Here is a 15167-nt window from a genome sequence, read left to right on the forward strand (position 1 = left end):
CTGAAACTGGAAAAAGAAACACAAATATGTAAGCCTCACTAAGACTTTAAATGCCTGTTACTGAACCATGAGTCTGACTTTGTGTTTGAATCTGTCATACCTCGAAATGAATGAGATGCCTCACCGATGAAACCACAGGAGCCGAAAGTGTGACACCATTGTGGAAAGTGTTATGAGCTTCATTTTTCCATATTTTGTCTCTAAGGAGCCAGACTCGTATTTTTTCAAGTGGTCTCAAGCAACAGTTCTGCAGGCTTTCTGAAAGGCTTTCACTCACTTTCAGCCCAGTGCTTCTACCTGACATTTTTAGAGGATTTTTTTTTGTTTGTTAAGCCACTTAACTCTGACCTGTGAATGATTCAAGCATAAAAACAGCACCTTACAACCTGAGGGATGAACCTATTTGTGTCTACACACAACTTGGCAAAGAACCAGTTTTAAATTGTATCTAGGCTTCAGTCTATGAAAAATGGCAAAGATAACACTGACAGAAATAAAATTCTTTTTTTTTATACCAACAAAGTGGTTCCACAGGAGATGAACACCATCTGAAAGTCATATCCTTAAGAAAGGGGGGGAAAAGACCTAGGAGGTGCATCGGGCCCTTCAGCTTCAGTGAACAGCAGGTAGATCATCAGAAATGGTCTCAGAGGGACGGTGGCTGTTAAAAGGCCATTCCTAAGTAAAGGAAACAAGGAGAAAAGGCTGGGGAATGTCAAGTTACACAAGAACAGGACAGAAAATCAGTGGCAACAGGTCTTATGAACTTTGAAAATTTAGCTTCAAATTGCCATCTATAAATGCAGGAGAGTGATCGCTGGAGGCTCTGTCACGGTTGGGGCCATTTTAGCAAGTGGCTGAGATATATTGTCAAAATTGATGGCATTATGAAAACAAAGTTCTTTCAGAGTTTGGACCACCATGCAAATACCATCTGGAAATCATCTGGTTGGCAACAGCTTCATTTTTTATCATGACAATGATCCCAAATGCGCTGCCAGTGCAGTAAAAGCATACCTGGATAGAAAAATGCAGAGTAGAACACGTTTAGCCATGGATTGGCATGCAGTAATTTCCCTAACGTATAAAAGTGGGAACTGAGAATTAATGTGGGGGTGGGGGTGGGGGTATTGGTTTCCTTTGAGCAAAGATGTGCTGGCATTTCGTAGTTTAGGTGATTTCAATAATAATAAAAAAAATAAAGCTTTCACCAACTGTGAGCGTAAAGGCCAAATAAAAGTTTGAGAACATTTACCCACTCATCACAGTGACAGCACTGTGTCTCAGTGAGACTTCACAGGCAGGTCTTGTGATCAAAACAGTGCGAGGTATGAAAGGTTAATGTGTGCTCATAAAGCCTTGTTTAATCTTTAAGTTTCCCAGTAAACAATGCATTTCCCTTTAAAAATAGAAGCTTTATCTGTGGGCATGAGCTACAGTAGTTCCAGAAACCTTAAAAACTGCTATATGACTGTCACAGGACAGAAGTGCTGTGATGTGAAGTCAAGCTCTCAGCTGCTCCTCAGTGGGCGGGTCTTACCTGCACTATAAAAAGCCATGCAAGTTTCAGTGCGAAGTGGAAGTGCGAAATATATGACAGGAAACTGTTGAATCTCTTCCCTATCTGAAGGTTTGTGACTCAAAGATTTGATTTTAAAATCTTTTATGGGCAATTTATTGGTTTAATATCCTCTTTTGTAAGTTTAATTTGAGAGCAAGAAGTTTTCAAAGAAGCGAACGTGAAACTGTAGGTACAGGAGTACATATGATCAAAAAGTCTGACTTGTAAGCTGCGAAGAAATATGCACTTTATCTACTTTTTAATATCACCTTGATGTCAGTTGAAAAGAATTAAAGGGAAAAGGAAAAAGTCACTGTGATGCTCTTCCCTCCAGATGTCGAGGCTCACTCTGTGGTTGTCAGTCGGGGTGTTTGTGTGGGGATTTGCTTCTTGCTCTATCACGTGTCCTGATGGGAGTACTTGCTCAGACATCTCTACCTGCTGCAAGACTGAGTATGGATATGGCTGCTGTCAGTATCCAAAAGTAAGTCTATATTCACACAAATATAACTTTCCATTAGTGTTGTTGCTTTGTTTTGTTTTTTTATTTATTGTTTTGCTTGTTGTTGGTTTTGGAAGTCAGATTGGAAATAAGTCTTATTCACTCTGCAGGCAGTGTGCTGCGCAGACATGGCCCACTGCTGTCCGTCAGGGTATCGCTGTAACCTGGTGACACAGCTGTGTGAGAAACTGGACCAGCCGTGGCTGAGCATTCCCATGGTGAAGAAGGACGCTGCACAGAAACTCACATACCCTTTCCTCTATAAGCCAGCGCTGCCTTCAGTACCTGCCTTTGTCATCCCTATGTCAGAGGACAAAGAGAGCATGAACGAGGTAGGACACACTGCGCTTACAACATTTAAAGGCTGCCTGTCGCTTTAACTCCTCACTTTGTTGAAAAGAAGCGATGTTACACAAAGAATCAAGGAGTTAATAAATAAAGCAATAACGCAGGATCACATGAGTTCACCAGTCACATGAATGTGATGACAGCTGTGGGTTTGCTCACTTATATTGCAAGACTGCTGTAATCATTTTATATGTGACAAGAAAAGAAGTGCACGTGCATCAGCTGTTTCTCACCACGATGAGAGCATACCTGGACAGCTGCTGATTTTTGCAACTTTGCATCCTTTAGCTCTGTGTAGTTTTCCTCGTGGGTTTCAGAAATACTGCTGCTCCTTAGATGGCCAAGTAAAGTAAAAAAAAATCCTGGTTTAACTTGATTAATTAAATACAAAAAGAAACCAGTTTTTTTAAGGACTTTTAGATAAAATCACACACACGCTCACATACACACAGAAAAAGTTCAGTCCCTTGGAGTTGTTAGTCTGCTTGCACACTCTGTTTATCGGTTCCTCTTGTCAGAGGAGGACAACAGTGGCACAGTCTTGGACGTGGATATTACTTTGATTTTTATTGCTTAAAAGGACAAGATTGCAATGGTAAGGTGCAAAGTGCATACAGGACAGAAACAACTGCATCGTGCTGCTGAAGCAACTTTGCAAGCACCTGCAAACATTTGACCCACAGCATGCAGTCAGTTTTCGCAAATGTAATGTCTTTGATATGCTACGATGTATAATAAATTTGTATCAATTCCCATCCCTACATACAAAGTGTACATTGAGTGACAGCTCAGATAGACTTTATCCCCCATTTAAGAGAATTGATGAATGGACTCATTTTTGGATAAGAGGAACAGGCTAATAGTTAGCTTGTCCTTCCCGTTTTGCAGATACCAGAACCAGCTCTAACACACGTCGGCTCCCCTGAGGCTCAAGTCATTCGTTGTGATTCCCTACATTACTGCCAGGGGGGGATGTCTTGCTGCCAGGCATCCTCAGGCCAGTGGAACTGCTGTCCCTACCCACTGGTAAGGATTGTACATAAATCCCAGAAATGCCATCACCTCTTGCTGGAATAAGGTTGGTGTTTTGTTCTAACACAAACACTTTTGACTGATTTCAGGGCCAGTGTTGTGCAGATGGTCTGCACTGCTGTGAGTATGGATACACCTGCGAGGCCTCCTCCTTGAAATGCAGAAATTCTTACTCTTGAGATTTCTCGGGGCTGCACAAATAATGTTGAATATATATATATTTTTTTTCTTTTTTTAATTTTTAAAATTTTTTAAACTATTTTACTTCAAGATTTGTCAAGATTTTGCTGAAAATTGTTAGACACACTGCCTCATCTGAGATAGAAGCCGATCAGCTTCACAAGAAGACAGCAAGTGGGTAATTGATGTTATATCCACGTAAGATTACTTTAAGTATCTGTTGGCTGTTTTGTGTTTAAATTGATACTTCTGCGTCACTGGACAGTCACCATTTAACTTCTGTTTTTTTTCTTCTCACCATTTAACTTCACAAATTAGCTTCACAAGATTTCCTGCAACCATTTATTTCCACTGCGGTCATGTTGAAAATGTCTAATGTCTGGATTCTTTTCATAAACTGAAAAATCAAAGGCTTTTCTGCTGTTTTCAAGTCAAATTTTTGTATTGAAAGTTTAAAACATGAGAACATTTCCAAATAAAAATGATAGAAATGTGAGTTTTCATGCCGCAAAATGTTGGTGTGTTGGTGTGACCGGTTGCAAGGTCACACTGCCACATAAAGAAGTGGACGACTGGAAGGTGAAAGCTTTTTTAAAAAAAAGTATTTATTTTTGTGTGTTTTATTCTTTCTTTTACTTTGTTTGTCTCCTATCTGACCAACTGGATATAGCAGCAGACATGCTGAGTTTGCTGCAAATCAGGCACCACAGCCGGGTTTCTGCAGGTGGCAGCAGATTTAGAATTATGGAGAAATCAAGAAGAAGCTGATGGTGCAACACCGTTAGATGAGGAAAGACAGTAACACAATAGTGTTGGAGGAGGAATGGTAAAGTTATGGTAAAAAAAAAAAAAGGGAAGTGAAACAAAGACAGGCTCCATTTTACAGCCAACACTCAAACACATGTCAAAAGGAAGAAGTGTGGCAATAACCAGTAAAGACTGGGTCTATATGGAGAGAAAGGTCTTACAAAGTGTAAACTAAGATTTCCAGTGTGCAGTGATTTGTGTGCATTTTTTTTGTGTGAGAGAGTCATAGATTTTTATTATGAGCTTGGATCAAAATATAAAGACATTAAAACAGTGCTTGGCTGTAGACACAGTTTTAATATAAGTTAAACTTAGTTAAGTTAAATGAAGTAGGGTTGGTTTGCTCTTAAAATAATGACATTTGTGTATATATTGCTTACACAAGATTAATAAAACATTAACACCATAATTGGCTTTCTTTTCCTTCAGAAACACACCAAACAATATCATATTTAAGGTAAATGGGGTAATTTGAATCCCACTCGATTGAAGCCAGGCATGAAAATCCAACCAAATGATTTGCATAAAATTGCACAAAAAAATAGATGGTCCAAATCCAGTGCACACACATTTACAAAGCAATTAGAGTTTAGCTTCAGAAATCTGAGGATTTTCTCTTCCAAAAACTTTCTGTACATGTAAATGTCTCACATTCATCTGGCTGCCTTACAAAACCTTAAATATGTGCGCACGGATCGCCACATCTGGTTTTGAGAATTTCAGACTGCCAGCTTTGCACAGATCCACAAACGTAGGCTGCCTTCATGTCCCAGTGTAAAACCGGGACATCTGAGCTTCCTCTTCCTCCTCCTTTTAATGTATGTTTTTAAAGTAGGCATTTCGTTTATCTTAAAAAAACAGAATAAGACACCTCTCCAACAGAAAACATAGATTTAACAACTAAAGGCATTACACAGTAGGGATACAAATAACATCCAGTAAGGGAATATATGGTTTAAATAAACTGCTACGACTTAGTGAATTATTCAGGATTAGTCATTAGCTAACATTAGTGTTAGCCTGCTATTACCAGAGAATGGTAAGATTAGCATCAACGTCTTATTCCACATTACATGGATTATATCTATATTTAAAATATACAGAGATTAGTTGGCATACACTCACTCCAGAGGGCGACTGAGAGTGATGCACAACCACGGTGATCCCTCTATCTGCAGATGTGCACTGACTTTTGAAAGCAAAACAAACAAACAAAAAAAGTGAGGAAGTGAGAGTGATTTTACCTGTTTTAGACATTTGTACGTTTTTTCAAGGAGTAAACTATCTGATTCGTGAAGCTGAACTTGAAAAATTGTGCATAAATACCGCACCAGTCTCGTAACACTTTCGAGGCACGTTTCTCTCTATAGGTCTGTGTGTACTCAGTTATGTGTTGGCAGTAGTTTGCGAGCACCTGAACAGAAACTGTGGATCAGGATTTAATGAAATGCAACAACTTATAACACAAAGAGAAGCCTCATGAAAGGAGAACTGAAGCACAAGTTACAATGTTTTGTATCGTGGTCGTGAGCGAGGGTTAGTATAGTTCGCTAGAACTGGAAGTAACTAAAAGTAGCTAACAAAAACTATATTTTGTTTATATATATATGTATGTGTGTGTGTGTGTGTGTGTGGAGAGAGCGGATGAGAAACATCTTACACTTTGCTAATATGGGCACATTTTTTAACACGTGAAACAATTAATATTGTAAGTGAGAGTGCAGTTAGAACAAGATAACTTGCAGAAGGGCTACTTCTTACTTTTATTTTGTTATTATTTTACAAGCAATTTTAATTGAGTGCGAGGTGTCTTTGAGTGTTTTGAAAGTCTAAAAATAAACTCTTCTTCTTATTATTTATTTTTTACTTTTATACTTTAAGTACATTTACAAGTGTATACTTTTTCACTTTTACTTGCATAAATAAGTTGAATAAGTACTTCAGTGTCTCAGTCACAGGACACAGGGGTGTCACGTGAAGTGAAACTTTCATTTTTGTGCAGTGGGAGTGTCTGACCTCTAATATAAAGAGCAGTGTTTGATACCACAGAAGGGAAATAGTGAAAGGCATCACAGGAAGCTGTTGAATTTCTTCACTATCTAAAGGTAAAGGTTACAAAAAAGTTTACTTCTTCTACGGTGAATTATGCTTTTGTGTTAGTGTTACATTAAAGTTACAAAGTCTGACCTTGATACTCCAAAGAGACAAAATCTACAGTCATTTTGCTACTGTCTTCCAGATGTTGACGATCACTCTGTGTTTGTCATTCGGTGTGTTTCTGTGGGGATTTGCTTCATGCTCTATCGCATGTCCTGATGTGAGTACTTCCCCAAACAATGCCACCTGCTGCAAGGCTAAAATCAGCTTTGGCTGCTGTCCTCATGCACATAAAAGTCAGAAACTTTCCACCAGTGCAGTAACTTGATTGTTGGTTGTTAAAAGTTCTGCTGGTCTTACTTTGCAGGCCATGTGCTGCGCCGACCTGCTCCACTGCTGCCCTTCAGGATATCGCTGTAACCTGGTTACCATGAATTGTGAGAAATTAGACCAGCCGTGGCTGACCATACCCATGGTGAAGAAGGAGGCTGCGGAGAAACCAAACACCCCTGAACTGCCTGGAACTCCACTCCAGGAGCTTAAAGAGAGCCACGTCCCAGATCAAATAAAGAAATCAATGGTCCACTGTGACAGTTACACCTACTGTCCTGATGGCACTACTTGCTGCAGACACCCACAAGGAGGCTGGTTCTGTTGTCCCTACTCTCCTGTGAGTCAGCCTAAATATTCTTGTGCAATAAGACACATGATTGTAATAAAATTCCTTTTAGCTTCCACTGCCATGAAACAAGTTTGCAGCTATAATAATTATTCTTTTGAGAGACTAAAAGTGTTTCTTGCAGGGCAAATGTTGTCTGGATGGCTACCACTGCTGTCCAATTGGATTTGACTGTGACCGAACCTACCAGCACTGTGTGAGGGAAAAACTCACATATCCTTTCCTCCGCAAGCCAGCACTACCTTCAGGACCTGCGTCCTTCATCCCATCTTCAGAGGAAGACGACAATTAGAAGAAGGTAGGAAACGCCACACTCTAACCACCTTCACATGTGGAGAACATCCTGGGATAATTTCACTCACTGTTCAGATCAAATTTCAAGGCTACATTTTAGACTTTCTTTGTTTACTGGTGTTATATCAAATGATGGCGTGCACATCTGATCACCAACCAGGATTGAACAACAGCTAAATATACTGATAGTTGTGGGTTTGATCATTTATGTTGACAGACTACTGTGACATGATGAACCTGCTCTAACCAGCTGTTTCTTGTCCTGATGAGGTCATAGAGTATTATTACCAAATTTGGATCTTTCAGCTCTGCGTAGTATTTCTGCATCGTTTTGCAGCCTTGAAAGATTCCTATAAATCCAAAGTATGCTGGCTTCCCAAAACACACAGCAGACAAGCTAATTCAGCTACTAGCCTGCAAGCATAGTGAAGCATGTAGCAGCCCAAGGACCAGAAATCACAGCTTGTTTCTGTGGCCCCTTAGTGGCCAAATAGAAAACTTAGGGCACAGGTGTCGAACTCCTGGCCTTGAGGGCCAGAGTCCTGTAGGTTTTAGATGTGTCCTTGATCCAACACAGCTGTTTTAAATGGCTAAATTACCTCCACAACATGTCTCGAAGTTCTCCAGATGCCTGGTAATGAACTAATCATTTGATTCAGGTGTGTTGACCCAGGGTGAGATCTAAAACCTGCAGGACACCGGCCCTCGAGGCCTGGAGTTCGACACCCCTGACTTAGGGAGAAACTTAGTGAGATGACTATAATATGTTGTTCTAACACAAAGACTTGCACTAATTTCAGGCCCACTGGAGAAAGAGTCACCAGTCATCTCCACAGACCAGCTAAGCAAACTTTTCACTGAGGTCATCATGTGTTGAAAAGGCCTAATCCCTATTGTAGAAATAGGGAAATCATTAATGATTTCAAGCTAATCTCAAATCATCTTATCGATTGTTTTTTAAATAATGAAAATGTGTTTTTCATCTATTCCATTCTCCTATACTGCCTATGTGACTGAGTGTCAGTGAATATAGACCAGTATGATGTTACGATGGTGAGGTGAAAATGTTTTGATTTGTTTTATGATTTTTTCCCATTCCTTTGTATACTTTTGTCCAGCTTCACCAATAAAAAAAACAAACCATTTCTACGGTGCATTACTTGAAACGACCACAGAGGGCGCTAAAAACACATAACGTACTGGGAATAATATTTTAGTGATACAGAACACTCCCCGCCTGGCGTGAATAAACGCCACGATTAAACGTTGAAGAAAACAACACGTTAAGAAGGCACCAAGGGTACGATCTCTGAGATAGGTCTGGTCAACACCTTTGTACCATCTGATTTAACTACCTTAATTTCCACGGTACGTATTTTACCATCTTTACTTGGGAACACCTTAGTTATGAGACCAAGAGGCCACTCATTTCTTGGCACTCGACTGTCTTTGAGTACCACAACATTTCCTAAGCTCACATTAGGCTGGCTAGACTGCCATTTGCGGCTGTAGGGTAGGGAGAAACTCTTTCCTCCATTTGTCCCAGAAGATGTTCGACAGGTGCTGAACCTGGCGCCACTGATGTTTGTAGAGGTCTGATGCTGTGAATTTTTCAGCTGGAGCCTGAAGGGGTGCTACCTTTTGAGTCAGGAGAACAGCTGGAGTCAAGATAAAGGGGTCACTTGGGTCTGATGAAACCGAGACGAGGGGTCTACAGTTTATGATAGCAGCCACCTCTTTTATTCTGGTTGACGCTTCCTCTTGTACGTCGTGAAGACACAAACCACGGACCAAACACATCTAAGCCCACATTCGTGAACGGGGGATCCGTTGTGAGACGGTCTGGAGGGAGGTTTGACATTTTCTGTGTGCTCAAAGGAGCACGAAGTCTTTTGCAGGTAACACAATGATAGATGATTGTGCTCACTTTTCTTTTACCGCCCACTATCCACCATCCTGCGGAGCGAACGGCTCCTTCTGTGAAAAGGCGACCTTGATGCTGGGTCTGCTCGTGGTAGTGCTTTATGAGAAGCGCTGCAACATGGTGGTGGCCAGGAACTATGAGAGGGTTTTTCTCACCTTGGCTAATGTTTGAGTCTCTGATGCGACCACCTACTCTAAGGAGTCCTTCTTTGTCCAGATAGGGGTCTAAGGTTTTGAGATGACTGGTTTTGGGTAGTTTTCCATGTTTTTGCACACACTTGATTTCTTCAGCATACACGTCCTGCTGTACTGCTCGAATGACAAGGTTCTGAGCTTGCTTTAACTCATCCACAGTAAGTCCCGTTTCACAGTAATGCCAGCCGTTACAGTGATTGGCTTTGCCTGGTGGTGATTTGAAGTTGTGGATGACATGTATTAGTCTAGAAAGAGCACGTGTGAGGGATTTCCAGGTAGAAAACTTGGTGAATCTGTCTGAGCCCAGTTCTTTAGTTGAGGCTGTTGTTTTGAGTGCGGTTACCTGAGGTCTTACATCTGCGTCCATGTTGGGTTCTACAAGGTCATAGGAGTCATTTGGAGAATTCTGAATCTGATGTAAAAGGTCAGGGCCGGTGAGCCAGTTACTAAGCGGCAGCTGGAATGCAGGAACAGAACGAGTGGCGTGATCTGCAGGGTTCTGACTGCTAGCTACATAGTGCCACTGGCATGGCTGAGAAGATCTGCGGATTCTAGTCACACGATTACTGACATAGACATAAAATCTTCTAGACTCGTTGTAGATGTAACCTAGGACTACTTTACTGTCTGTGTAGAAAGTAGTGTGATCTAGTTTACAGTCAAGTTCATCTGAGATAAGATCTGCGAGCTCAACCGCTAAAACGGCAGCACTAAGCTCTAATCTTGGAATAGTCTGATCTGGGCGTGGTGCTAGCTTAGCCTTACCCATTACAAAGCCTACTTGACTGTGTCCTTCTGCATCTGTCACTTTTAAATAGGCCACTGCAGCTATGGCTTTGGTAGATGCGTCTGAAAAAACACACAACTCTTTTTTCACGGCTGTTGAAGGGGAAATGTCTGTGTATGCTCTGGGAATGGTCATGTTAGGCAAGTCTTTGAGTGAGTCTTTCCACTGTGTCCAAGACTCTTCCATTTCGGGAGGGAGTGGAGCATCCCAGTCCCCATTTTCAGCTGTAAGTTCGCGTAGAATCGACTTCCCCTGTATGGTGACTGGTGCTACAAAACCCAGCGGATCATAGAGACTGTTTATTGTTGATAGAACACCTCGTCTGGTAAAGGGTTTTGACTCATCAGATACTTCAAAGGTGAAGCGGTCTTTACTTAGGTCCCAGAGGAGACCTAGGCTACGCTGCATGGGCACCGAATCACTTTCGAAGTCCAGGTTTTTTAGATTTTTGGCATGATCTTAGTAAGTAAGTAAGTAAGTAAGTAAAATTTATTTATATAGCACATTTCACAGATAAAAATCACAAAGTGCTTTACAGTAAGATCAGACATACAAGTAAAAATTAATTAAATTAATTAAAAGCCCGTTTGTATAAAAATGTCTTCAGCTGCTTTTTAAAGGAGTCAGTAGAGTCTAGACAGCGTAAAGACAACGGCAGAGAGTTCCACAGCCTAGGTGCCAGTGCCTGAAAAGCTCGATCCCCACGTGTTTTAAATCTAGTACGTGGGACCACCAGTAGCCTCTGACCTGAAGACCTAAGTGCTCGGGATGAAGCATGAGGTTTCAACAGGTCAGAGATATACTGGGGAGCTTCACCATGCAGAGCTCTAAAAGTTACAACTAAAATTTTAAAATGAACCCTAAAATTTACAGGCAACCAATGAAGAGAAGCCAGAACTGGAGTAATGTGTGACCTCTTGTTTGTACCAGTTAAAAGTCTTGCCGCTGCATTCTGTACAGACTGAAGGCGATCCAGAGCTGATTTGTTAAGACATGTAAAAAGACCGTTACAATAATCCAATCTTGAGTCGGGAATGCCTCTAGTACTTCCTTCCTGTTTGCTGCTATTTTATGCAGTCTTAAGTTTGAGTTTGCAAGTGCGTCTCGGGTTCTTTGGAGTAGAGATATGGCTTTTTCAACAGTAGGTAGAGATTTGAGTCCGTCATCAACGTAGAAGTCACGCATGACAAACTGCTTCACATCTGCATCGCAGTCCGGTTCAACGCGTTGGACAGACTGGTGCAGGCCATATATGGCTACTGCTGGCGATGGGCTGTTCCCAAAGACGTGGACCGTCATTCTGTACTCCACAACTTCTTTGGAAATGTCGTTGTCACGGAACCACAAGAAGCGTAAGTAGTTCCTGTCTTGCTCTCGCACGTTGAAACAGTAAAACATCTGTTCGATGTCTGCTGTGAAGGCAACGGCTTCTTTTCTGAAGCGTATTAGGACCCCAAGCAATGAGTTATTAAAATCTGGTCCTGTTAACAGAACGTCATTCAGGGATACGCCTTCATACTTGGCGCTGCTGTCGAAGACGACCCTGATCTGCGTGGGTTTACGGGGATGGTAGACACCGAATAATGGCAGATACCAACATTCCTCATCCTCTTTTAGTGTAGGGGCGATCTCTGCATGTTTGTTTTGGAATATTTTGTCCATGAAGGTGATGAAATGTTCCTTCATCTCTTTCTTCTTTTCAAAGGTGCGAAGAAGAGACATTAGGCGATTCAGGGCCTGTGGTCTGTTGTTAGGGAGCTTTCGGGGTGGATTTTTAAATGGTAAAGGAGCTGTCCAACTGTTATCTGTGTCTTTTGTTAGTCCTTCCTCCATTATTTTTAAGAAGGCATTGTCCTGGATGGAAGGTGAGATGTAGTTGTCATTTCTGGTTTGTTTGAACACATTACATCCTAAATGATCAGGTTCACAAGCACTGTCTTCCAGCTGGGAGCTGAAGTTGAGTGGAACTTGTATCCCACAATGTTTCTCTTTTATGTTGAAAACATTAGGACATGGCTCGAATGCTGTGGGACGTCCCCTTTCAGTTGCATTTGTGAACAGAGTCCTTACTGCAGGAGTTCTGTGGACGTCACCTAAACACACGTTTCCTACTATGACCCATCCTAGGTCCAATTTTTGAGCATAGGGTGCGTTGTTAGGGCCACAAATCTTTTCACCATGTACAGTTTTGTTTGGGAACCTCTGTGTGTCTGAACTAGTGCGAGAGATGACATCAGTTTTGTGCACAGAAATCTCTTTTTGTCTGTTTGCCCTCCAAGATAGTTTGTCTGGTCTGGGTGCATCAGGTGATGGTGTGAGGTTAAAGCTGGGGTCGTTTCTAGCATCAGCTTCTTGTGCAACAAAGTCTACTAGAACACTAAATGGTGGGAAGGAGACACATTTTGTGCATTTGTAGTTGGCTCCTACCTTATCTTATCTTATCTTATCTTATCTTATCTACCGTAATCCACCTTTCTTGCAGGTAGAAGGGAAGTTTTTGGATGATTGGATTTACTCCTCTTGCTGTATCTAGGAACGCGAGACCAGGGAGGTCTCCTTCAGCTTTAGCGCACTGCACTTCCATGAGCAGGTCACTAAATTTTCTCAGTTTTGCAAAGTCTTTGGATGAGATTTTTGGGAATGCATCAATTCTTTTAAACAGTGCATCCTCGATCACTTCAGCTGAGCCATAACATTGTTCAAGTCTGTCCCATATCATGTTGAGGCCATTGACTGGGTTGTTGATGTGTATGGCTCTGAGTTGTTCTGCATGTTCAGCCGATTCCTTGCCAAGCCATTTTAACATCAAGTCCATTTCTTCACTTGCCGTTAGATCTAACCCGCTTATAGCATTTTCAAATGAGTGTTTCCAAGCTCTGAAGTTTTGGGGCTTGTCATTAAACTGGAGCAGCCCTGTTGCCACTATTTCACGACGAGCAAAGTATCTGATGAAGTCACTCACATTTGATTCTCTAGGCTCTTTGTATAAAGGCCTAGCATCATGGAAGCTAGATGCTGACACCTGATTTGACCAATTGGTACTGTAATTTTTATTAGCATGGGGAGAAGGGGAAATGACTGGAGTTTTTTGGCAACAGTCAGGATCATCTGTTAGACCAATTGGAATTTTTTGTGGGTCATTTTCCTTTTTAGGGCTTGGTGGCTGATCACAGGTGAGCTCTGATTTACTTTGTGTTACATTTTCATTTTGTGATTGTTGAAGAGCAGCATCATTTTCTTTTCTCACAAATGTAGATTGGCCAATGACATACTGTTTAGTTCGTTCTGCTGTTACTGAGGGACAGATGTTGCTGCGCGTTTCTGTCTGTGTGGCAGCAGCTGCTTCTAATGACTCTGCTTCAGCAATGGCTGAAGCTACATCTTTTTCATGCTGTAAATATTCGATGGATGCCTCGACTTTAGCTTTTGCTACTTCTATTTGTGCTTTTTCTACCTTCAAATCCATTTCTTTAGCTGCGAAGCTGAGCCGTGCCTTGGCTGCCTCAGCTTTTGCTCTGGCTTTGGCTGCTGCAGAACCTGTAGAGGAGGCACACGAAGCTTCGGACCGGGTCTTGAGGGATGACGCCTTGCTGGACATGTTGGAGTTGATTAGACGACTGCTGGCTCACTGCTGTATGCCGTGTTGCTCCCAGGCGTAGTAGTGGTCAGCTTCACTCTAGTGTGCGATGACTGCGTTATCTTTGTTCGTGCGGATGTCGCCGTTTTACTGTGCCGTTACGGGTGCATGTCTGATGCAAGGGCGTGAACACCTTTCTCATATCACCACTCTGAAGACCGATGGGCGTTGTCAACAGGTTTACTGACATTCAAAAGGTTAAAACTAAAAACAAGACAAAAAATACAGTCAAGACATACATAAGCGTAGCATAACATACATTTATACACCGCAGTACTAATACACAGCATACGTCTAATTATATAAACTTTTAAACAACTACTGAGGCCATCTCAGACGACCTCCGACATCGCGGATAGCTAGCTTAGCACCGAGATTAGCTTTACGGTCAAATACTGCGCTAGCGGCAACATAATGTACAAAAACAAGTTGTAATTTAACTTTAAGTACATACCGGCGATACAACCGTAAACCAAAGATGTAGACAGTAAATTTTCCGACAGGACACCATAAGCCGTGTGCCGATATGTCTCTCTTTCTTTCGCTCGCTTCCTTTCCTTGAGCTGACTTCCTGTTCAATAAAGTTGTTTCAAAACAAACCATTTCTACGGTGCATTACTTGAAACGACCACAGAGGGCGCTAAAAACACATAACTAACAACGTACTGGGAATAATATTTTAGTGATACAGAACAGCATTACTTGAGGAATAAAGTTGAACAAACCACATATTGATTTTCAAACTCTGTATATCAATGTATGTTTGCATGTTCCAGTATTAAAACAAGAATTGCTGATTTTAGTTTGTGTGCTGGAGGAGGAAAATGGTGGCGCAGTCTACACGGTGGATATGGACGTTACTTTTATTTTTATTGCACAAAAGGAGGACTATTGTGTAGTGGAAACTACATCCAGGCCAGAAACAACTACATTACGCTGCTAACACAACTTCGTCTCTTTGTAAGCACCTGCACAGATAGCATTTTAATGTTAAGCTACGCAAGAACCCAGAGAGATGTTAAAGCTGACAATATGTGCAATACATTAAGTTTTTTGAGTAATGGCTCCAACACTGATTACAACAAAGAGGGGAAATCTACACATACATAAACAAAGCATGCAATT

General features: G+C 41.5%; 2 protein-coding genes and 1 long non-coding RNA gene across 3 annotated transcripts; 2 read left to right on the forward strand and 1 right to left on the reverse strand.

Moving 5' to 3' along the window:
• The first annotated feature begins 1489 nt into the window (after positions 1–1489).
• On the forward strand, positions 1490–4119 carry LOC309699355 (progranulin-like). The gene is made up of 5 exons (XM_082522354.1): positions 1490–1630; positions 1896–2045; positions 2174–2395; positions 3300–3437; positions 3533–4119. The coding sequence occupies exons 2-5, from the start codon at positions 1896–1898 to the stop codon at positions 3620–3622; spliced, it is 600 nt and encodes a 199-aa protein (XP_082378480.1). The 5' UTR covers positions 1490–1630; the 3' UTR covers positions 3623–4119.
• Positions 4120–6422: 2303 nt separating this feature from the next.
• LOC309699138 (progranulin-like) lies at positions 6423–8632 on the forward strand. Its single transcript, XM_082522012.1, has 5 exons — positions 6423–6535; positions 6670–6747; positions 6895–7197; positions 7331–7504; positions 8301–8632. The coding sequence occupies exons 2-4, from the start codon at positions 6670–6672 to the stop codon at positions 7496–7498; spliced, it is 549 nt and encodes a 182-aa protein (XP_082378138.1). The 5' UTR covers positions 6423–6535; the 3' UTR covers positions 7499–7504; positions 8301–8632.
• Positions 8633–12581: 3949 nt separating this feature from the next.
• On the reverse strand, positions 12582–14731 carry LOC309698068. Its single transcript, XR_014274001.1, has 3 exons — positions 14497–14731; positions 12867–14246; positions 12582–12832 (listed from the first exon to the last, which is right to left on the reverse strand). It is a non-coding gene; the product is annotated as an uncharacterized lncRNA (long non-coding RNA).
• Between the last annotated feature and the right edge of the window lie 436 nt (positions 14732–15167).

The sequence above is a fragment of the Aulonocara stuartgranti genome, assembly GCF_965226115.1.
Source record: "Aulonocara stuartgranti genome assembly, chromosome: 22".
Classification (NCBI taxonomy): domain Eukaryota; kingdom Metazoa; phylum Chordata; class Actinopteri; order Cichliformes; family Cichlidae; genus Aulonocara; species Aulonocara stuartgranti.

What these genes read in the sequence shown, in the direction of transcription:
- LOC309699138 (XM_082522012.1), top strand. Translation starts at nt 6,670, where the DNA reads ATGTTGACGATCACTCTGTGTTTGTCATTCGGTGTGTTTCTGTGGGGA. An exon ending in GCTCTATCGCATGTCCTGAT is followed by an intron (nt 6,748 to 6,894) that starts GTGAGTACTTCC and finishes CTTACTTTGCAG; the next exon opens with GCCATGTGCTGCGCCGACCT. An exon ending in TCTGTTGTCCCTACTCTCCT is followed by an intron (nt 7,198 to 7,330) that starts GTGAGTCAGCCT and finishes TGTTTCTTGCAG; the next exon opens with GGCAAATGTTGTCTGGATGG.
- LOC309699355 (XM_082522354.1), top strand. Translation starts at nt 1,896, where the DNA reads ATGTCGAGGCTCACTCTGTGGTTGTCAGTCGGGGTGTTTGTGTGGGGA. An exon ending in ACAAAGAGAGCATGAACGAG is followed by an intron (nt 2,396 to 3,299) that starts GTAGGACACACT and finishes CCCGTTTTGCAG; the next exon opens with ATACCAGAACCAGCTCTAAC. An exon ending in ACTGCTGTCCCTACCCACTG is followed by an intron (nt 3,438 to 3,532) that starts GTAAGGATTGTA and finishes GACTGATTTCAG; the next exon opens with GGCCAGTGTTGTGCAGATGG.